This window comes from Sparus aurata, chromosome 9, assembly GCF_900880675.1.
Source record: "Sparus aurata chromosome 9, fSpaAur1.1, whole genome shotgun sequence".
NCBI lineage: Eukaryota > Metazoa > Chordata > Actinopteri > Spariformes > Sparidae > Sparus > Sparus aurata.
Window position 1 is genome coordinate 34619862 of NC_044195.1, and position 18176 is coordinate 34638037.

Below are 18176 nucleotides of genomic sequence, written 5' to 3' on the forward strand. Positions count from 1 at the left end.
TCACAGTTGGTTATAAAAGTTTGGGAATATGCGTCTTCTGTTGCCGATCATCTGTCTCAGCTCAACACACATGGTGACGTCACTAATCATTAAGTCAGAGTGGCCTTGAAGTAATCCTTCTTTTAAAGACTGGTGAAAGAAAGAGGAACAGAACCTGCAGTCCTCCGTCTGTGCAGGAACGAGGCAGATGGCCGCCCACCTTCGAGCTCGGTTCTGCTCGAGGGTTCTGCCTGTTAAACGGCAGTTATTTCTGTCGCTACGTGCTCACTCACGGAGGAAATGTTGGATCTCTGCAAACAAACGAATCAAGGAGAACAGTTCAGACCTGCTCCGTTTGGAAAGTGTCATGAGATGAATTGTTGTGAGGTGGCGTCATTTAAATAAAGATTGATTGATTGAATGTGTCTCAGCCAAAAAAGCTGCACTTGAACACACCATGAAGACTTCAGCCGACGGCCAACTACCTCGTACGCTCTGCGCCTACGTGAGAGAATAAACCTCTCTGTGGATTTAAAAACACTTGTTGACTAATATCGCTGCTGGTAATCGAGAATATGTCTGATAAAAAGTTGCCAGTGAAGTGGAGGAAGAGAAAAGAAGGAGGAGCTTCACTAACTAACAAATGGTGGATACTACAGCCACAGACTCTTTCATTGCAGCCAATCACAGTGATTTCTTTCACCGATGAGCCAATGCCCATTCAGGAATCCGCCGACAACAGCTGACACACGGCGCCGACTGAAGCCAACGTCGCCTGGTGTGCAACTAATCTCAAAGCTGTTGACGTGAGATCAAAGTACTCTCATCTAAATCTCAGCATGAAATAAATTAGTGTATTTTCTAAATGGCCCTTTTTATGAGGAGGCAGGCGTCGTTACTCCATTACTGTAAGTCCCTGAACTCTCTGAATCACATTAACGATCCACGTTTAGCACATTAAAAATAAACTGAAGTCGATCTGTTTGTTTCAGTAAACGAGTGACGAGGCCTCTGAGCTTCACCCACTCACTGCAGATCAGACTCCAGCCAATAACCTGTGCTCGTCTATCCGAGCTCCTCATCTCAATAATTGGGAGTTTAGACTTTCTGCAGGCTGCAGGATTTAATTTGGGTTTTATTGCAGCAGCAGTTCGTCTGTTTGCTCCTGAAGTGACTCGCTGAAATAAAACCACAGACGAGGTTTTCCCCCGTTTCTCCCTGTGGCCTTGATGGATGGATCCTCCTGTAACGTCTGTCAATGAAGTGATGCTGCCTATATGTGTGTGTGTGTGTGTGTGTGTGTGTGTGTGTGTGTGTGTGTGTGTGTGTGTGTGTGTGTGTGTGTGTAACTGCAGATATGTGAGGCTGCCTGTGGTCTTTACTGTTTCTTTGTCTGCTCACACTGAATATATATGCTCTTACTTCATACACTGTACTTAATCACATAGTGTCTGTCCTTGTGTGTACATTGTGTGTGTGTGTGTGTGTGTTTTAAGTGTGTGTGTTTGTGTGTGTGTAGGATGAAACACATACAAAATGCAGAGACATGAAGAAAACCTTGAACAGTCTGATTCAAACGAGGAGGAAAATAGAGTCTTAGAAATGAACATGTCGCTTTTTAAAAGCTCACTTTATAAAAGGTCCATGAATTAATGGCTTTATTAATGACGAATGCTTTATTAGAAGCAAGTAATCCAAAGTATAAATCATATAAGAGCATCTATATTAAAGGAACAGTTTACCAAAACTGTAAACTCAGTCATATTCTCCTCCTGATGACATAAAGTCAGGTGAAGTCGTGAGTCCACAACACATTTCTGGAGCTTCACAGTAAAACAGCGATGCAGCATTCTGCTAAACAAAACATACAAAATCTACCTAAAGAAATTAAATGAACCCTCTAAAACTCCATTTAAACTTTGCCGAATCAGCTGTTAGCACTTCCTGTTTGCAGTGAACTCATGGATGTACAGACAACTATCACTGGATCACTGCAAGACTGAAGAAAACCTTAAAACATGATGTTTCTAAGGCAAGTTCTGCACACGTGAGGAGAAACTTTAATCAGATGTATGGAGTCCTCCTCTCCTCCCTCCCTCCCATTCAGAGTACACAGTCACAGAGTATTACTCCTTTTACTCGAGTACTTTTACTGTACTTTGCATATTTCATTGTCAGTTCTTGTACTGTGACTTGAACGCAGAGTATTCGTACTTTTACTCGAGTATCAGATCAGAGCACTCTGCTCCATCAGTGAGTCACTCTCTGATGTGCCGCCCTTCGTGAGGGGGCTGAGTGACGTCACGCACACTTCCAGTCTCTGATTGGTGGAAGCAGACACTTTACAACTCTTCTCCTCCAGGTGTTTCACACAAAAACAAACACCAAAGGATTTCTGACGTAATCTACCTGCACACACCTGTGTCTGTGTGTGTGAGTATGTGTGTGTGCGCGTGAGAGAGCGCGCCTGTGCGTATGTGAGTGAATGAGTGAGTGAGCGCGCGCAGACCCAGGAGGTCTTCAGGGAGGCGGGGACGCGCGTGGACCGACAGCTTTAATGAGATGCGGTCAGATAGAGAGCAGACAGACCGGAGGAGGAGTGAGACACGCGGACACAGAGTGGACACACAGACCGGTGGACGGACGGAGCGACGGCGGACAGAGAGACAGACAGGCGGACAGGTGGGATGGTGTCGGCCCGCTGACTCCACTCTCACCCGGGCTGTTTGAGTCGGTCGGACCGGAGAGGAGCGACGCGGAGCCCGGAGCAGCAACCGTACAGCCACGCACCGCAGCCGGGGACAGGAGAGGGGAACATGGGCTCCGCTTCGTCCTCATACCGGGTCATCTACCTGGACGTGGACGGCAGGATCCAGAAGGTACGACACACACACACACACACACACACACGCACACACGGTACGGAGGCTGTGTGAGGACGAAATAAAACGAAAAATAAAACGAAATAAACACAACAAAGTGACAGACACGCTCGTTTTTAATATTAGATAAACGTTATTTGACAACAAGAAGCAGAAACATGAAAACATTATAAAAAAGATTAGTTTCGATGATGACGGTAAAACACATCTCTGGATAATAATCTATATTATTATTTATCATGATTTTTGATGTTAGCTTGTTTCAATATTGTGTTTTCTGCGGTCACTCATCATTTATGTCTTAAATTTAGTCATTTATTACTAATTAATGCATTTGATATTGTCCATGGAGTTCAATAATCAGGTTAATAATGATGAAATGACCAGTGAAGTTTGTTGTTACAGTGTCCTGGTGTCATTCTACACAATAAAGTTAAATAAATGTTATTTTAGACAAAGTTGAGTGTTGTACATCAGGATCCAGAATGTACGGAGGCTGTGTGAGGACAAAAGGAAATGAAATAAGATGCAATTAACACAACAAAGTGACAGACATGCGTTGAAACATGCTTCTGGAGTTCTGACATTGTTAATATTATTAAATGTTATTTCACAAGAAGAAGCTGGAGGTTAAAAAGTAAAACATGAAAACATTATTATGAAAAAGGCAATTAAATTTAACATAAGAGCAAAAAACAACAACTCTTTATAAAGCGGCGGATAATTGTGGTAATAATTCATCATGATCAACATTTTTGCACGTCCGGTTCCCTCGTCTCAAAAATCTGGTAGTTTTTTTTATTGTTTTTCAGTTAAATGTGTGAAACAAAGTCTGTCGTTACCACAGGCTGAAGATGTTCACACGTGTTGTTCTACGACAGAAAATAGAGCATTAAGTGTCCCACAGTTTAATTATAAACCTCTGACGTGTGTTAAAGACGGCAGCTGGATTCAGAAGGTACGACACATACGGAGGCTGTGTGAGGACAAAAAGACGCTCCTTACATGTGCAGAACTTGCCTTAGAAACATCATGTTTTTAACTTTTCTTCAGTATCACAGTGATCCAGTGATAGTCGTCTGTACCTCCATGAGTTTACTGCAAACAGGAAGTGCTGACAGCTGATTCGGCAAAGTTTAAATTGAGTTTTTTTGTTTACATTTTAAATCAAGTCTCCAGCTGCTGCAGTTGTTTAGCAGAATGCTGCAACTCGGTTTTACTGTGAAGCTCCAGAAATGTTCTGTGGACGACGACACTTCACCTGACTTTATATCATGAGGAGGAGGAGAGGATGAATTTATATCATCAGGAGGAAGAGAGGAGGAGAGGAGGACTTTATATCCTCAGGAGGAGGAGAGGAGGACTTTATATCATCAGGAGGAGGAGAGGAGGACTTTATATCATCAGGAGGAGGAGAGGAGGACTTTTTATCATCAGGAGGAGGAGAGGACTTTATATCATCAGGAGGAGAGGAGGACTTTATATCATCAGGAGGAGGAGAGGAGGACTTTATATCATCAGGAGGAGGAGAGGAGGACTTTATATCATCAGGAGGAGGAGAGGAGGACTTTATATCATCAGGAGGAGGAGAGGAGGACTTTATATCATCAGGAGGAGGAGAGGAGGACTTTATATCATCAGGAGGAGAGGAGGACTTTATATCATCAGGAGGAGGAGAGGAGGACTTTATATCATCAGGAGGAGGAGAGGAGGACTTTATATCATGAGGAGGAGGAGAGGATGAATTTATATCATCAGGAGGAGAGGAGGACTTTATATCATCAGGAGGAGGAGAGGAGGACTTATATCATCAGGAGGAGGAGAGGAGGACTTTATATCATCAGGAGGAGGAGAGGAGGACTTTATATCATCAGGAGGAGGAGAGGAGGACTTTATATCATCAGGAGGAGGAGAGGAGGACTTTATATCATCAGGAGGAGGAGGAGGACTTTATATCATCAGGAGGAGGAGAGGAGGACTTTATATCATCAGGAGGAGGAGAGGAGGACTTTATATCATCAGGAGGAGGAGAGGAGGACTTTATATCATCAGGAGGAGGAGAGGAGACTTTATATCATCAGGAGGAGGAGAGGAGGACTTTATATCATCAGGAGGAGGAGAGGAGGACTTTATATCATCAGGAGGAGGAGAGGAGGACTTTATATCATCAGGAGGAGGAGAGGAGGACTTTATATCATCAGGAGGAAGAGAGGAGGAGAGGAGGACTTTATATCCTCAGGAGGAGGAGAGGAGGACTTTATATCCTCAGGAGGAGGAGAGGAGGACTTTATATCATCAGGAGGAGGAGAGGAGGACTTTATATCATCAGGAGGAGGAGAGGAGGACTTTATATCATCAGGAGGAGGAGAGGAGGACTTTATATCATCAGGAGGAGAGGAGGACTTTATATCATCAGGAGGAGGAGAGGAGGACTTTATATCATCAGGAGGAGGAGAGGAGGACTTTATATCATCAGGAGGAGGAGAGGAGGACTGAGTTTACATTTTAGATGAACTGTTCCTTTAACGGATTAAAAAAGGTAGAATTAGAACCTTTTAGCTATGATTTGACAAAGATGTGATGACTTCTCATCGACTTAAACATAAAAAAATGTTCCAGACTAAAACTATGAAGTATAAAACAATGACTAAAATTTGACTAAAATTAATAAAATAATGTAAAATATCTGCTAAAATTAACACAGTGATTAAAAAAAATAAACTACCATCACTTAGATGATAATTTGGAGCAACATTGATTATAGAAATACAGTAAAAGATCATAAAGCTGCTATAAATACTCTGTGTGCTCAGCGTGCTGGGCCATATTTGGATTTTACAGCTTTATAAAGTTTTATTCTCTTCAGTTTGTGATTGTTTCTCGACTATCTGGACTCAAGAGATTCATAAAGTCTTACATAAACATTAATAAGCTGTGTTATGAGCCTGGTCAGGTGTGCTTTTACAGCTGTGTGCTTTTGACGGTAAATGGAGTACATTAAACATGAACGCTGCTCGGCCTTTTGTCTGTTTATCGCAGTGATTGCGACGATACTGACTGAACTCTTCACAGGCTAAAAATAGTTCCTATGAGTGAAGAGAGACCACCGCTGCAGTCATCATCATCATCGTGCAGCGCCGCCATCAGCGAGCTTCCTCTGTGTGATGATGTCTGTTTGTGGACGTCGTTTCTGCTCGGCTGCTTCCTCTGCAGAGCTGCCAGGTTGAACGGCTGCTCCGACCTCTAAATAAACTCCTCGGCTGCCTCGGTGTCTTAAACACGTTCGATTGTCAGGAAGGCGTAGAAACAATGTAGGCCATGAAACTTATTAATCCAGCAGAGCACGTGAGAATCAGAGCGGAGCGTTCAGGTGACCGACCTGCCGACCTGACAGCGGATGTTTTTACACATCGGAGCCTTTCAGCAACGTCGGACGTCGATGGTTTCATAATAAATCATGCAAATGTTGAAGGAAACACTGGAGAAAGTCGCCACATTTCAGCTGTAATAAACACAAATGTATTCAAGCTCCAGGCGACAGAAGATAATGTGACTGTGTTCCCCGTCAGACGCTCAGTATTCAGAAACTGAAGCCGTGTGAGGGTTAATTTTTAACTGAGCTCAGGAACAAATGTCACAAATGTTTGCCGTCACTGATATTTCATTTTAATGTTCAAACAGTGGCCCTGTCATAACCACAGTAACATGAACCAACAGGTGACATGCTGGAGTTAAATCTAACATGCCTCAGAGTGATGTCACCCTGCAGATCATGATCATTTTCTCCATTGATCGATCAGCTGTTTGGTATAAAATGTTGAAAAACAGATTGTGACGTTGTTTCTTCCACAACACAAACATTCAGTTTACTGAGAAACTTTTAGCAGCATGATTGTTACAAAAAAACATTCTTCTTCTCTGTTCTCTTCACAGTTAAAACCACCACAAGAAGCATCAGATATTAATTAGTAATTATTTTATTGATCTGGGTTTTCATACATGAGACAGTACGGCTCCGATCAGAGTTGTAGTTCCTCGTCTTTGCATCACTCGTTGTCGATTAATCTGTCACTTATTTTCTAAATGAATTCATTAGTTCAGAAAATCTCTTAAAGATATTCAGTTTACTGTCACAGAGGAAGAAAACGGGACAATATTCATATTTAAGCAGCTAAAATCAGAGAATTTTGACTTTTCCAAACAGATGAATCAACTATCAGCACACCTGATTCATTTAAAAGTTGACAAGTAATCAAACTATCGACGCAGCTCTGCCTGTAACCGAGCAACACTTCGGGAGCCAGCCAACATCCTCGTCATGAGATCAATAAATCTACTGTTGAACTATTCAAAGACATGCAAATGTGCAGAATAAGAACAAACAACGAACAAACGACAGAGAGGAAGAGAGTCGTTCTTCAAAATGGACAACAAAATGTTACTCTGAAACTTACATCGGAGGATCGACTTGTCGAGAAGATCACGTTAATAATACACGTAAACAAACAGAAACATGAAGAAAGTCCTGATAGAGTCGGTCGTTCACAATGTTCGACGTGAACATAATATTTGGCAACATTAAAGGTTCGATAGAGAACCAACAGACGTGATCAAACTGTCTGCAGCCAGCACCAGTTCTTTCTGTGTTTAATCCTCTAATTGTTCATAAATGTCAAAACTCTTGTGAAAATGTTCATCACAGTTTTCCTGAGCTCAAAGTGACGACTTCAAATGTCTTCTTCTGTCCAACAAACTCTCCAAAAAACCAAAAATCTCTTCATTCACTGTCAGAAGAGACGAAGACAAACATCAAATCATCACGTTTCAGAAGCTGAACCAGACGATGAACGACTCTGTACTTTTAAAGTTATCGACTGATTTACGTCACGTTAAATCAATCAGAAGGAAGCGAGAGAACGAGACGTCACAGCCAATCAGGACAACGTGTGCTGCAGTATTTAAGATAGAAATGTGACCAGGTGAACGAGCCTGACTGGAGGAAACACCTGTCAGGTATGAGATATATCTGAGTTTGCCGTTAGAACCGAACGGTCTTCATCGACTGTTATCTCAACACCTTTTCTTCATCGGAGGGTTTTTCCAGCTGACGTCATTCGTTTCCTCGTTTCTTTCAGCCTGTTTATCTGTTTTAGACTCACAGAGTGACTCACTGCAGTTCTGATTTCAAAACTAAAATCACTTTCAGCCTCAACCAACAGAACCAGAACCACAGTCCCACCAGAGGGGCCGGATTTATGTGGATCAGAACGCTGCCACGGACCGCAGGACCATTAAAAACATGAGTCACTGACGCTAATAGGAACCGAAACAAACAGTGTGTTGGAGACCAAACACACACACACAGACACACACACACACACACACACACACACACACACACTCTCTCCATCCAGTGTGTGTGATTCAGCTCATTAGTCCCTGATTGTTAATGAGAAGCTTCTCAGTGTCGAGTGTCTTCTGTTGACACCAGAGGAGGAACAGCCACTCATACACCATCACGTCTGGTCATATACGGTCACATCCTGACGTCTGTACCTCACACACACACTTCTTCATGCATACCTGTTTAAAGGGTCAGTACGCGAGTTCTTCTGTTGTTCTAATCTCTTATTTTGTTTACGTCTGCTTCCCCGTGAGAGAAATCATCCAAAATGAGCTTTTGCAGCTGTTGTCACCACTTCCTGTGAAACATTTATTGTCAGCATTCAAAATGCTTTTATTTTTGTTGTTTAGATGTGTGTGTGTGTGTGTGTGTGTGTGTGTGTGTGTGTGTGTGCAGCCTGATCTCCTGTATTGACCGTCGATGATATTGAGCTGTTTGTTGGGAGGATCATGTCGCTTGTTGCTCCACCGTGTTGTATCAGACACGACCACATTGATTCAGGTTTGAATGTGAGATCAGTTTGAGGTCAGAGCGACACAATCAAAGGTTAAATAAATTAATCTGATATCGAACAGATGTAATAGGTAAACGTGTGTTTATGTGCAGCTGCGGTTGTTTTAATCGTTGCTGCATATTCAGCTCTTCTCCTCGTGAGGAACAAAGCCGCGTCACTTCAGCATCGTGAGCTCCGTCGTCCTCTTCATTCAGCACGCTCACATCCTCGTTAGCATGATCAGGATTGAGTTCGGCTTCTTTTTTCATTTGCATAACAGTGAACAGAGCGGCTGGTTGACGCTGTGGGATCCTGATGATGATGATGATGATGATGATGATGATGCAGCAGTGGAGCATCATGATAAAGTGGGTTTGTTATTCAAATCATCTTCTTGAAACAAGAGGATGAATTTATGTAGCAGCGGTTTACGCGGTGGAGGAGGAAAAATGTTTTGGTGTTAAACGTCTCGTCTGCTCGGTGAACACAAACATGTTCAGCTGTTTTCATCAGACTCTCTCCTGTTGCTCGCTCGTCTGCCATCAGCTCCGTCTGTTATTTTCTCTCCTTGGTTCATGAATCACAAAGTGTTTTTATCTCTTCTTCTTTCTGTTGTTGTTTTAAAGGAGATTCTGTGTTTTGAATCGACAGAAACTGATGACGCTTACCACGCAGCATTAGCAGCTGAAGCATAAATATAAAAATAAACTGGCAGTGAAATTAAAAATACATATCCAGCTTTGATTTGAAATGAGACGTGGGAGCAGAAGACAAAGGAAGTTTGTGTTTGAGAGGAAGGATGTCGATCTGATAGAAGTGACTCATGATTAAATACTGATAACAGACTCAAATGAAATGTGAAGATTTGATGCTTTATTTTGTTGTTTCTGTGAGAACACGAGGAGTGTTTGGTTAGTCGGGCAGAAGAAGACATCTGAAGACGTCACACATGTCTTTAACAGAAATTAAGTTTTATCAGTAAAGTTACAGCTTCGTCACTTTGACGCATATTTGAAGGAGCTTGTTGCAAAATGTTGCTCAGATTTTTGCTCTTCAACAGGCAGAACTGTGTCGATAAATGGATGTCAACTTTTAAATGAATCAGAAACTATTCTGATAATCAATAATCAGTTTTGAGTGATATTTTACGAGAACAAAGACTAAATTCTCTCATTCCAGTTTTTGATTTCTGGTTTCTCTGTGACAGTAAACTGAAGATCTTTGACGAAACACTGATCGACATTTTTCACCATTTTATCGACCAAACATCTGATCGATTAACCAGGAATATAGTGAGCAGGTTGAACGACAATCAAAACAATTATTGCAGCAGCTTTGTTGTCGTTCATGATTATTAAAACTTCAAATCATGTAGAAAGGAAAATAAATGAGTCGAGCTCTCAATGACATGATGTTGCAGATTAATTTTAATCTGTATTTAAACTCTAGAGATCATCGACGGGACTGTGGAGGACTGAAGCTGCCCAAATCACAAATATAGATTAATTTCAAAATGAATAAATAAAATGATTCATACAAAGACAAATAAATACAGAAATAAACTTTAATAAAAATATAAATGTATGTCTCGCTTTATAATTTAATTTATACCTACAGTTTTTGTGTTATTGTTGTGTACTTTGTTATTGCGCGACTTCTGACCCTCCTACACAATCAAGTGAAGACAAGAGGGGAAAATCAAGAAGCAGCGGATGTTTGTGAAGTGTTGACCTGCACCTCCACCTGCACCTCTCCCTGTCTCCTCCACCTGTGACTGGCTGCCACCGACAGACTTCTGAAGTGCTCTCTGACCTCTCTCCACCTCCACAATCATCCCTTCATCCGCCCTCCTCGTTAAACCTCCTCCTCCTCACAGCCGGGCCTCCCCCGTGTCGCCCCGCGCTGCCACTCGGCCGTTTGATGCCGTCACATGCAGATGCCTCCATTATCTATGTGGGTCATCCCTCTCTGAGCGGCGAGGCGTGACACCGATCGTTTGTCACGTTCAGCGATGCCGCTTGACCTTGTTTACGAAGACGAAAAACACCAAATATTTACAGCCTCTGCTGCGACGAGCACGATCTCTAATCAGGAGCGTGGGAAGGCTTCTCGTCCAGACTCCAGAGCTGCTCCGGTTTCACATCCAGACGCTGAAGTCAGAGGAGGAAGGAGACGCTCTGTTAGTCTGCTGAGCTTTAATCAGAAACAAGAAAACATGTTGTAAACATCGGCATTAGTGGGGAAAAGTTCAATGTAGTTGTGTTGAGCTCAGATCTTCTCCTGTGTGATCGTTCTCATGCAGCACGAGACGATCAACGTCATTATAACGTGATTCAGCTCAGAAGGATAAAAAATCAGAGTCATGCTTTCACTTCAGAGAGCAGCGACACAGAAAACTGTCTCAGCTCCTTGTTTTATAGTTTCCAGTCTGTTTTACTCTTTCTTTTATTGTTTGTTTGTTCCACTCACATTTATTGTTTTACTCTCAACACCCACAAAGCTGAGCAATACTTTGTCTTAGAAGTGCATGACTAACAAGTTGTGTATAAAGCTGAAATATAAACCTTCATGAATAATTATGTTGCATTTAAAGGGATATTCTGGCGCAAGATCAAGTTTTCCGACCGCTAGCTTACGTAGTTTTAGCAACTTCAGAAAATACCGCATGATAACAATAGACTGCAGTATACGCCTCCAACCAAGAAACCGCCATCAAAAAGCCACAAATAATGCTCAGAACAGCACCAAACTTCAGCAACAGTACAAATAGAGTCCCAGCACAATGTTCAAGGCATCAAACATCTGCTAGCTTTGCCGGATTTCTACTGAAAAGACAACACAACTCACCACTCTCCTGCAGCAGCGTGCTCGTTGTGGGGAAGTCCCGACGCGACGATTACCGAGTGCGGTTAGAAATGCTCAATTCCGTTCTTTTCCCTGTCTGCTCTCGATAATAACTGTTATAAACTGGCAGGTAAGACACATATGAACTTTGACTGCATTTCCATGGAGTCATAATCATACATTTTCATCCATGAGCCGCGGAACTCTACTGCACTCGGTAATCGACTCGTCGGGACTTCCCGTCAACAGGAAGCTGCTGCAGAAGAGTGTTAAGTGCTGGAGGCATAAACTGCAGTGTATTGTTATTGTGCACAGTTTGATCGGAGCAGTTTTTCCAGATCTGGACTCAGCAGCCAGATCATTAAGCTGTAGACTGGGATCCAGTTGGGGGGCGGGAGCCTTTAAGGGTTCTGGAGAACAAAAGCCCAAATTTCCCTCTGGAGTCAATGGACATCGTGTCACCCTGCTTGACTTCAAGAGAGAGAACTAAGTTCAGATAGATGCCTGGCAGTGGGACTTGACAGGAAGAAAGAGTGCTCGTCCCTGGGTGGGCTCGAACCACCATCCTCTCGGTTAACAGCCGAGCGCGCTGGCCGATTGCGCCACAGAGACATGCAGTGGTGCTCGGTGGCTAAAGATCGTGGGTCGGCTTCTTCCGAAATAGGTTCTGCTGTGCTCAGACAACATGTACTTTTGGTGTCATCAAAGAATCCCCTCTAATTGGAATAAATCCACAGTCTAGTAGATTGCTAACAATGAACACCATTCATTGTTCTTTCCAAGACAGCGACACAAAACATCAGTTTGTTTTATTATCAAACATGTCTCTGTTTTCCATTTCCCTGTTCTTCCAGAAGACATTCTTGATGAGTTCTGTATCGCTTGAAGTTGCATTGAATGCACGTGAGATAATAATGGTTTTAGTCCTCTGCAAACCTCTTTGAAAAAAGCCAAGGAAGGCACCGCTGGGATTTGAACCCAGGATCTCCTGTTTACTAGACAGGCACTTTGACCAACTAAGCCACGGCGCCCTCACTTTCAGCTCTCTCACAGAGTCTTACATGAAGCATGAAATCACACCAAAGTAGTTTGGCGAAAGACGCTTCGTTATTTGGTCAGGGCTAGGAAAAAAACACAACAGAGCCAATCTAGTGGTGGGTGCCCTGTCGAACAGGAAACGCAAGGGGCAAGGAAGGCACCGCTGGGATTCGAACCCAGGATCTCCTGTTTACAAGACAGGCACTTTGACCAACTAAGCCACGGCGCCATTACTCTTGAGGTTTATTCTGAGGTTGCTAAAACTACATAAGGTAGCGGTTGGAAAACGTAATCTCTTGACGGGGGAGAGGGGGTCTCACTCAGCGTCACAGTGTGTTAGACCATGGATTAAATTTATGCCGGAATATCCCTTTAAGTAGGTTTGTTTAGGTGCAGTCCTTCTCAAGTTATCTGTCCGTTGAACGCTTACGATCGTCTGACCGTCCAGTTAGAGAGGAAACAAACACAAAGTAAAGAAGTGAAGCTTCACAGGAGGAAGTGGAAACCAGCTGAGGAGGTGGAAGTTTTCTCCTGGTGATCAGTTTATCGTGGCCTTGTCAAAAATATTAATCGCTACGTATCGATTGTGAACACTTGACACAGTGTCAGTGCTCATTTTCTGCAGTATTGACACACAAACACTGTTTTAGAGACCGCAGCTTGTTTTATTGTTTTTATCCTCTTTTAGTATTTGCTTTATGGTTTGTTCCACAATGGTTTTGTTTTGTTTTGTTTTCTTATCTAATTGCCGTGAGCCTCAGTTTTATTAACTGTACCTGGAAGTAACGCAGACAACGCTAACTTTGGACCACCAAGGTTTTCATAGTGTTATGTTAGAAGCTTTTCAGCTTCCATCACCAAAATTAACGTTGTTACGGCGGCTAAATGTTCAAAACCTCGACCTCAGGAGCTGCATGAGGCGTGCTCTTTACCAGGAGAGCTAATTACCAGCTTCAGTACATGACATGTTTGGTTGTTTTAACTGAACATTAGCTGAACTGATGAAGGCTGGATGAACAAGCATGCTACAGTATTTAATAAACCCGATAAATAGCTCTCCTGGTAAAGAGCACCTCATGCAGCTCCTGAGGCCGAGACTCAGTTTGAATGCATGAAGTAAAATATGATGTAAAAACTTTAAAAAGCACAAGAAGTTCTTTAGACATCTGTGACGAAATTTGAAAAGATGTCCAAACCCTGTGAAGACGTCTCTCGGTCATCACTCGTGAACACTGAAAAGACGTCTTAAAACCTTAATTCTGGCTCCACTCAAAGTATTTTTAATGTCGGTAAACATGCTGAAAAGATGTCTTTTGGATTTGTTTTTGCTTGTTGGGAAAACGATGTGCAAGAATCAGGTGGGGTTTGTTGAAAACAGTTTGATCTGAGCTTTTGAAAATCTGCTTATAGAGCAATAAATCTTTAATGTACATGACTTTAACATTGTTTTAAAAATTCTGCCGTAAAAAAAACTTTAAAATTATCACAGAGACAAAAATGTCGTCCTTGTGAAGAAGTATAAGAACAGTCAATGCAAAATTGGTGCTCCTGAAGGACAGAGCTTAAGTTTATAATCAGATTTCGACGACAGGGCTTTTATTTTTAATGTAGTAACAGCGTGTTGTTTACTGCAGGTCCCCGACCTACAAAACACCTGACAGGTGTGAAGTCGATATATGTGAAGGATGTACAGAAAGACTTCCTGTCTTTACTCCCTCAAACACATCAAATATAATGAGAAGAAGAATTTCCGACATGCAGCGGTGTTACGAGGCGGCGGATTCAACATTATTTAAATGAGTGTGTGTTGTTGTCTCTCAGGTGGTGTTCAGCAGATTCTGCAGCCCGTGTGACATTAAAGAGCTCTTCTGTACAGCCCTGGGTGTGCCGAGGTAAAACACACTCGCAGCTTCATTAACTTCATTCACACAGTCCAGAATTCAGTGTTTCTGCAGATTTAATGCTGTTTCACACAGTAGTCACCACCTCAATCATATCTTCAGCCCCAGCGACTCCTCTGCTGATTGTTTTAGAGCTCAGGTCGACATGACCTCCTGTTAGTCACCATTTATTGTGTTGTATAATCTCAATGTGGAGGGTCCTTCATTTACAGGCGGGGAGGTGGAGAAGAGGTGGAGCTGCAGAGTGAAACAGAAGCGTCGGAAACACCACAGAACAGATTATGCTTTTTATAGCTTTACGGTTTTAACAACAAATGCAGCACTAAGAAAGGTAATTATTCATAAAAACGCTGTCTGTGTGTTTCTGTGTTGGTGCAGGAACACTAATCTGTCCCTGCTGGATTCGTCCGGCGCCATGGTGTCCATCGACCCCACCATGCCTCACAACACAGAGAGGTACATGAAACCCCCACCACGCTGATGTCTGTATTGATTCATTGATTGTTTGACAGAACATTTGTTCAGTCCGGCAGCTGCTGCTTGATTGAAAGACACATCTACTGATTGACTGTAAATCACAGCGTCGCCTCCTCTTTCCTCCCCCTCCGATAACACGACGCTGCTGTGAACAGTCTGCACACACAGACCTGAGTTCAATGAAGAAACTGTTAAAATCCTGACGATGTGAAATCAGATCAAGTCCGAAACAATCAAAGATGTTTTCTTACATCTGGAGAAGAAGATTTATAGATCAGGACATCTGCAGCTTTAGATTATAATGATGTTTGTCACATTTTACCTTCATCAGAATCATGAACATGAACATATAGTGATTTTGATGATATTTAAATCGATTGTGCAGCTCTAACTGGAGCCTTTTAATTCACACATGATCATAAAAACAGCCCAGAAAAGTATTTTTAGCTCTACTTTCTGAAATCGGAGAATGAAAAAAACATTTGTTATTTCATTATTTGTTTATGAATCTGATTTTCCCACACTTCGATTTAATACTCAGATCAGAAAAAAGGGGACAGAAGTTACTGACTTGTTCGTCTGTTGCTCCACTGTTTCATTACCTTTTTTCTGGGCAACAGAACTTAATTTGCACAAGAGTTGTTTCCCACAGAGAGGATTCCTGACATTGAGCTCATTTTCCTGCTGGGATTTTACATTTTATGGACACATCTCACCTGTTTAATCGCACTGACAGCTGTGTTAAAATCTAGAAAAGGGCAGAGAACCAGAAATAGACACTGTGACATTTCTTTTTGATTCTCGCGTGTTTCTAACTGTGTTTACAGAATGTGCACGTCTTTAAACACCATCTCAGCGGTGTTGAACTGTGGAGCACACTAAACATTTACCATGTGCTGAACTTTAAGAAGTAAAGCTCGTCACTGATTTACCTGCCGAGCAGCTGAGGCAATTAAACTGCTTGTTTGAATGTCGCTCTGAGACTTTAGAAGAGATGAATGCAAATTAATGAGAGGAAAAGATAAAAACACCAGGTTTTATGTTTTAAGAGGAGTGTATTCTTCTTTTGAAGCAAATTAACTATGATCTTCATTATATTAGTGTGATAAAGCAGTTTTGTCTACACGTGAGGTATTAACGTTACCACGTTGTTGCTCTCAACGGATGGACCGTGTTCTGAAGCGACAGAGTTGGACTTGTTTACGTCATTGACGCTGACAAGGTGACGACCACGTCATCACAATATTGTTACTGCTGTTTAGTTTAACCTGACACAGATTCAAATGATGCACTAAATGTTTATAGTTACAATTAACACAGTCACCTGTGGAATAGAGGCCATCAACTAACATGCCCAGGAATAAGGACGCACACCTGTGAGGGATTTGAACCCAGGATCTTCTGTTTACTAGACAGGCACTTTGACCAACTAAGCCACGGCGCCCTCACTTTCAGGGCTCTCACAGAGTCTTACATGAAGCATGAAATCACACCAAAGTAGTTTGGCAAAAGATGCTTTGTTATTTGGTCAGGGCTAGGAAAAAAAAACACAACAGAGCCAATCTAGTGGTGGGTGCCCTGTCGAACAGGAAATGCAAGGGGCAAGGAAGGCACCGCTGGGATTCGAACCCAGGATCTCCTGTTTACAAGACAGGCACTTTGACCAACTAAGCCACGGCGCCATTATTCTTGAGTTTTCTGCACAGTTTGATTGGAGCAGTTTTTCCGGATCTGGACTCAGCAGCCAGATCATTAAGTTGTAGACTGGGATCCAGTTGGGGGGCGGGAGCCTTTCAGGGTTCTGGAGAACAAAAGCCACAATTCCCTCTGAAGTCAATGGACATCGTGGCACCCTGCTTGACTTCAAGATGGTCAACTAAGTTCAGATAGATGCCTGGCAGTGGGACTTGACAGGAAGAAAGAGTGCTCGTCCCTGGGTGGGCTCGAAACACCATCCTCTCGGTTAACAGCCGAGCGCGCTGGCCGATTGCGCCACAGAGACATGCTGTGGTGCTCGGTGGCCAAAGATCGTGGGTCGTCTTCTTCCGAAATAGGTTCTGCTGTGCTCAGACAACATGTACTTTTGATATCATCAAAGAATCCCCTCTAATTGAAATGATCCCACAGTCTAGTAGATTGCTAACAATGAACACCATTCATTGTTCTTTCCAAGACAGCGACACAAAACATCAGTTTATTTTCTTATCAAACATGTCTCTGTTTTCCATTTCCCTGTTCTTCCAGAAGACATTCTTGATGGGTTCTGTAACGCTTGAAGTTGCATCGAATGCACGTGAGATAATAATGGTTTTAGTCCTCTGCAAACCTCTTTGAAAAAAGCCAAGGAAGGCACCGCTGGGATTTGAACCCAGGATCTCCTGTTTACTAGACAGGCACTTTGACCAACTAAGCCACGGTGCCCTCACTTTCAGCTCTCTCAGAGAGTCTTACATGAAGCATGAAATCACACCAAAGATGCTTTGTTATTTGGTCAGGGCTAGGAAAAAAACACAACAGAGCCAATCTAGTGGTGGGTGCCTTGTCGAACAGGAAACGCAATGGGCAAGGAACGCACCGCTGGGATTTGAACCCAGGATCTCCTGTTTACAAGACAGGCACTTTGACCAACTAAGCCACGACGCCATTACTCTTGAGCTTTCTGCACACTCTGATCGGAGCAGTTTTTCCAGATCTGGACTCAGCAGCCAGATCATTAAGCTGTAGACTGGGATCCAGTTGGGGAGCGGGAGCCTTTAAGGGTTCTGGAGAACAAAAGCCCCAGTTCCCTCTGGAGTGAATGGACATTGTGTCACCCTGCTTGACTTGGAGATGGTCAACAAAGTTCAGATAGATGCCTGGCAGTTGGACTTGAAAGGAACAAGGTGGGCTCGAACCACCATCCTCTCGGTTAACAGCCGAGCGCGCTGGCCGATTGCGCCACAGAGACATGCTGTGGTGCTCGGTGGCCAAAGATCGTGGGTCGTCTTCTTCCGAAATAGGTTCTGCTGTGCTCAGACAACATGTACTTTTGATGTCATCAAAGAATCCCCTCTAATTGGAATAAATCCACAGTCTAGTAGATTGCTAAAAATGAACACCATTCATTGTTGTTTCCAAGAAAGCGACACAAACATCAGTTTGTTTTCTTATCAAACATG

The 18176-nt window shown here is 42.8% G+C and overlaps 1 protein-coding gene and 7 non-coding genes across 10 annotated transcripts in view; 1 reads left to right on the plus strand and 7 right to left on the minus strand.

Annotated features, from left to right (window-relative positions):
* Window positions 1–2404: 2404 nt before the first annotated feature.
* The window catches only part of pde9aa (phosphodiesterase 9aa), a 40185-nt gene continuing 24413 nt past the window's right edge, over window positions 2405–18176 (plus strand). For 2 of the 3 annotated variants that reach the window (XM_030428156.1, XM_030428155.1), the window contains exons 1-3: window positions 2406–2858; window positions 14462–14532; window positions 14920–14997. In XM_030428156.1, coding sequence (XP_030284016.1) covers window positions 2796–2858; window positions 14462–14532; window positions 14920–14997 — 212 coding nt within the window. In that variant the 5' untranslated portion in view covers window positions 2406–2795. Of the gene's footprint in view, window positions 2859–14461; window positions 14533–14919; window positions 14998–18176 lie in introns of all 3 variants that reach the window. The other variant, XM_030428157.1, reaches the window with a different exon arrangement.
* Window positions 12141–12214, minus strand: trnan-guu (transfer RNA asparagine (anticodon GUU)). The gene has a single exon. It is a non-coding gene; the product is annotated as a tRNA-Asn (tRNA).
* trnat-agu (transfer RNA threonine (anticodon AGU)) lies at window positions 12560–12633 on the minus strand. Its single transcript has one exon. It is a non-coding gene; the product is annotated as a tRNA-Thr (tRNA).
* trnat-ugu (transfer RNA threonine (anticodon UGU)) lies at window positions 12796–12869 on the minus strand. The gene has a single exon. It is a non-coding gene; the product is annotated as a tRNA-Thr (tRNA).
* On the minus strand, window positions 16627–16700 carry trnat-ugu (transfer RNA threonine (anticodon UGU)). The gene has a single exon. It is a non-coding gene; the product is annotated as a tRNA-Thr (tRNA).
* trnan-guu (transfer RNA asparagine (anticodon GUU)) lies at window positions 16947–17020 on the minus strand. Its single transcript has one exon. It is a non-coding gene; the product is annotated as a tRNA-Asn (tRNA).
* trnat-agu (transfer RNA threonine (anticodon AGU)) lies at window positions 17366–17439 on the minus strand. Its single transcript has one exon. It is a non-coding gene; the product is annotated as a tRNA-Thr (tRNA).
* trnat-ugu (transfer RNA threonine (anticodon UGU)) lies at window positions 17588–17661 on the minus strand. The gene has a single exon. It is a non-coding gene; the product is annotated as a tRNA-Thr (tRNA).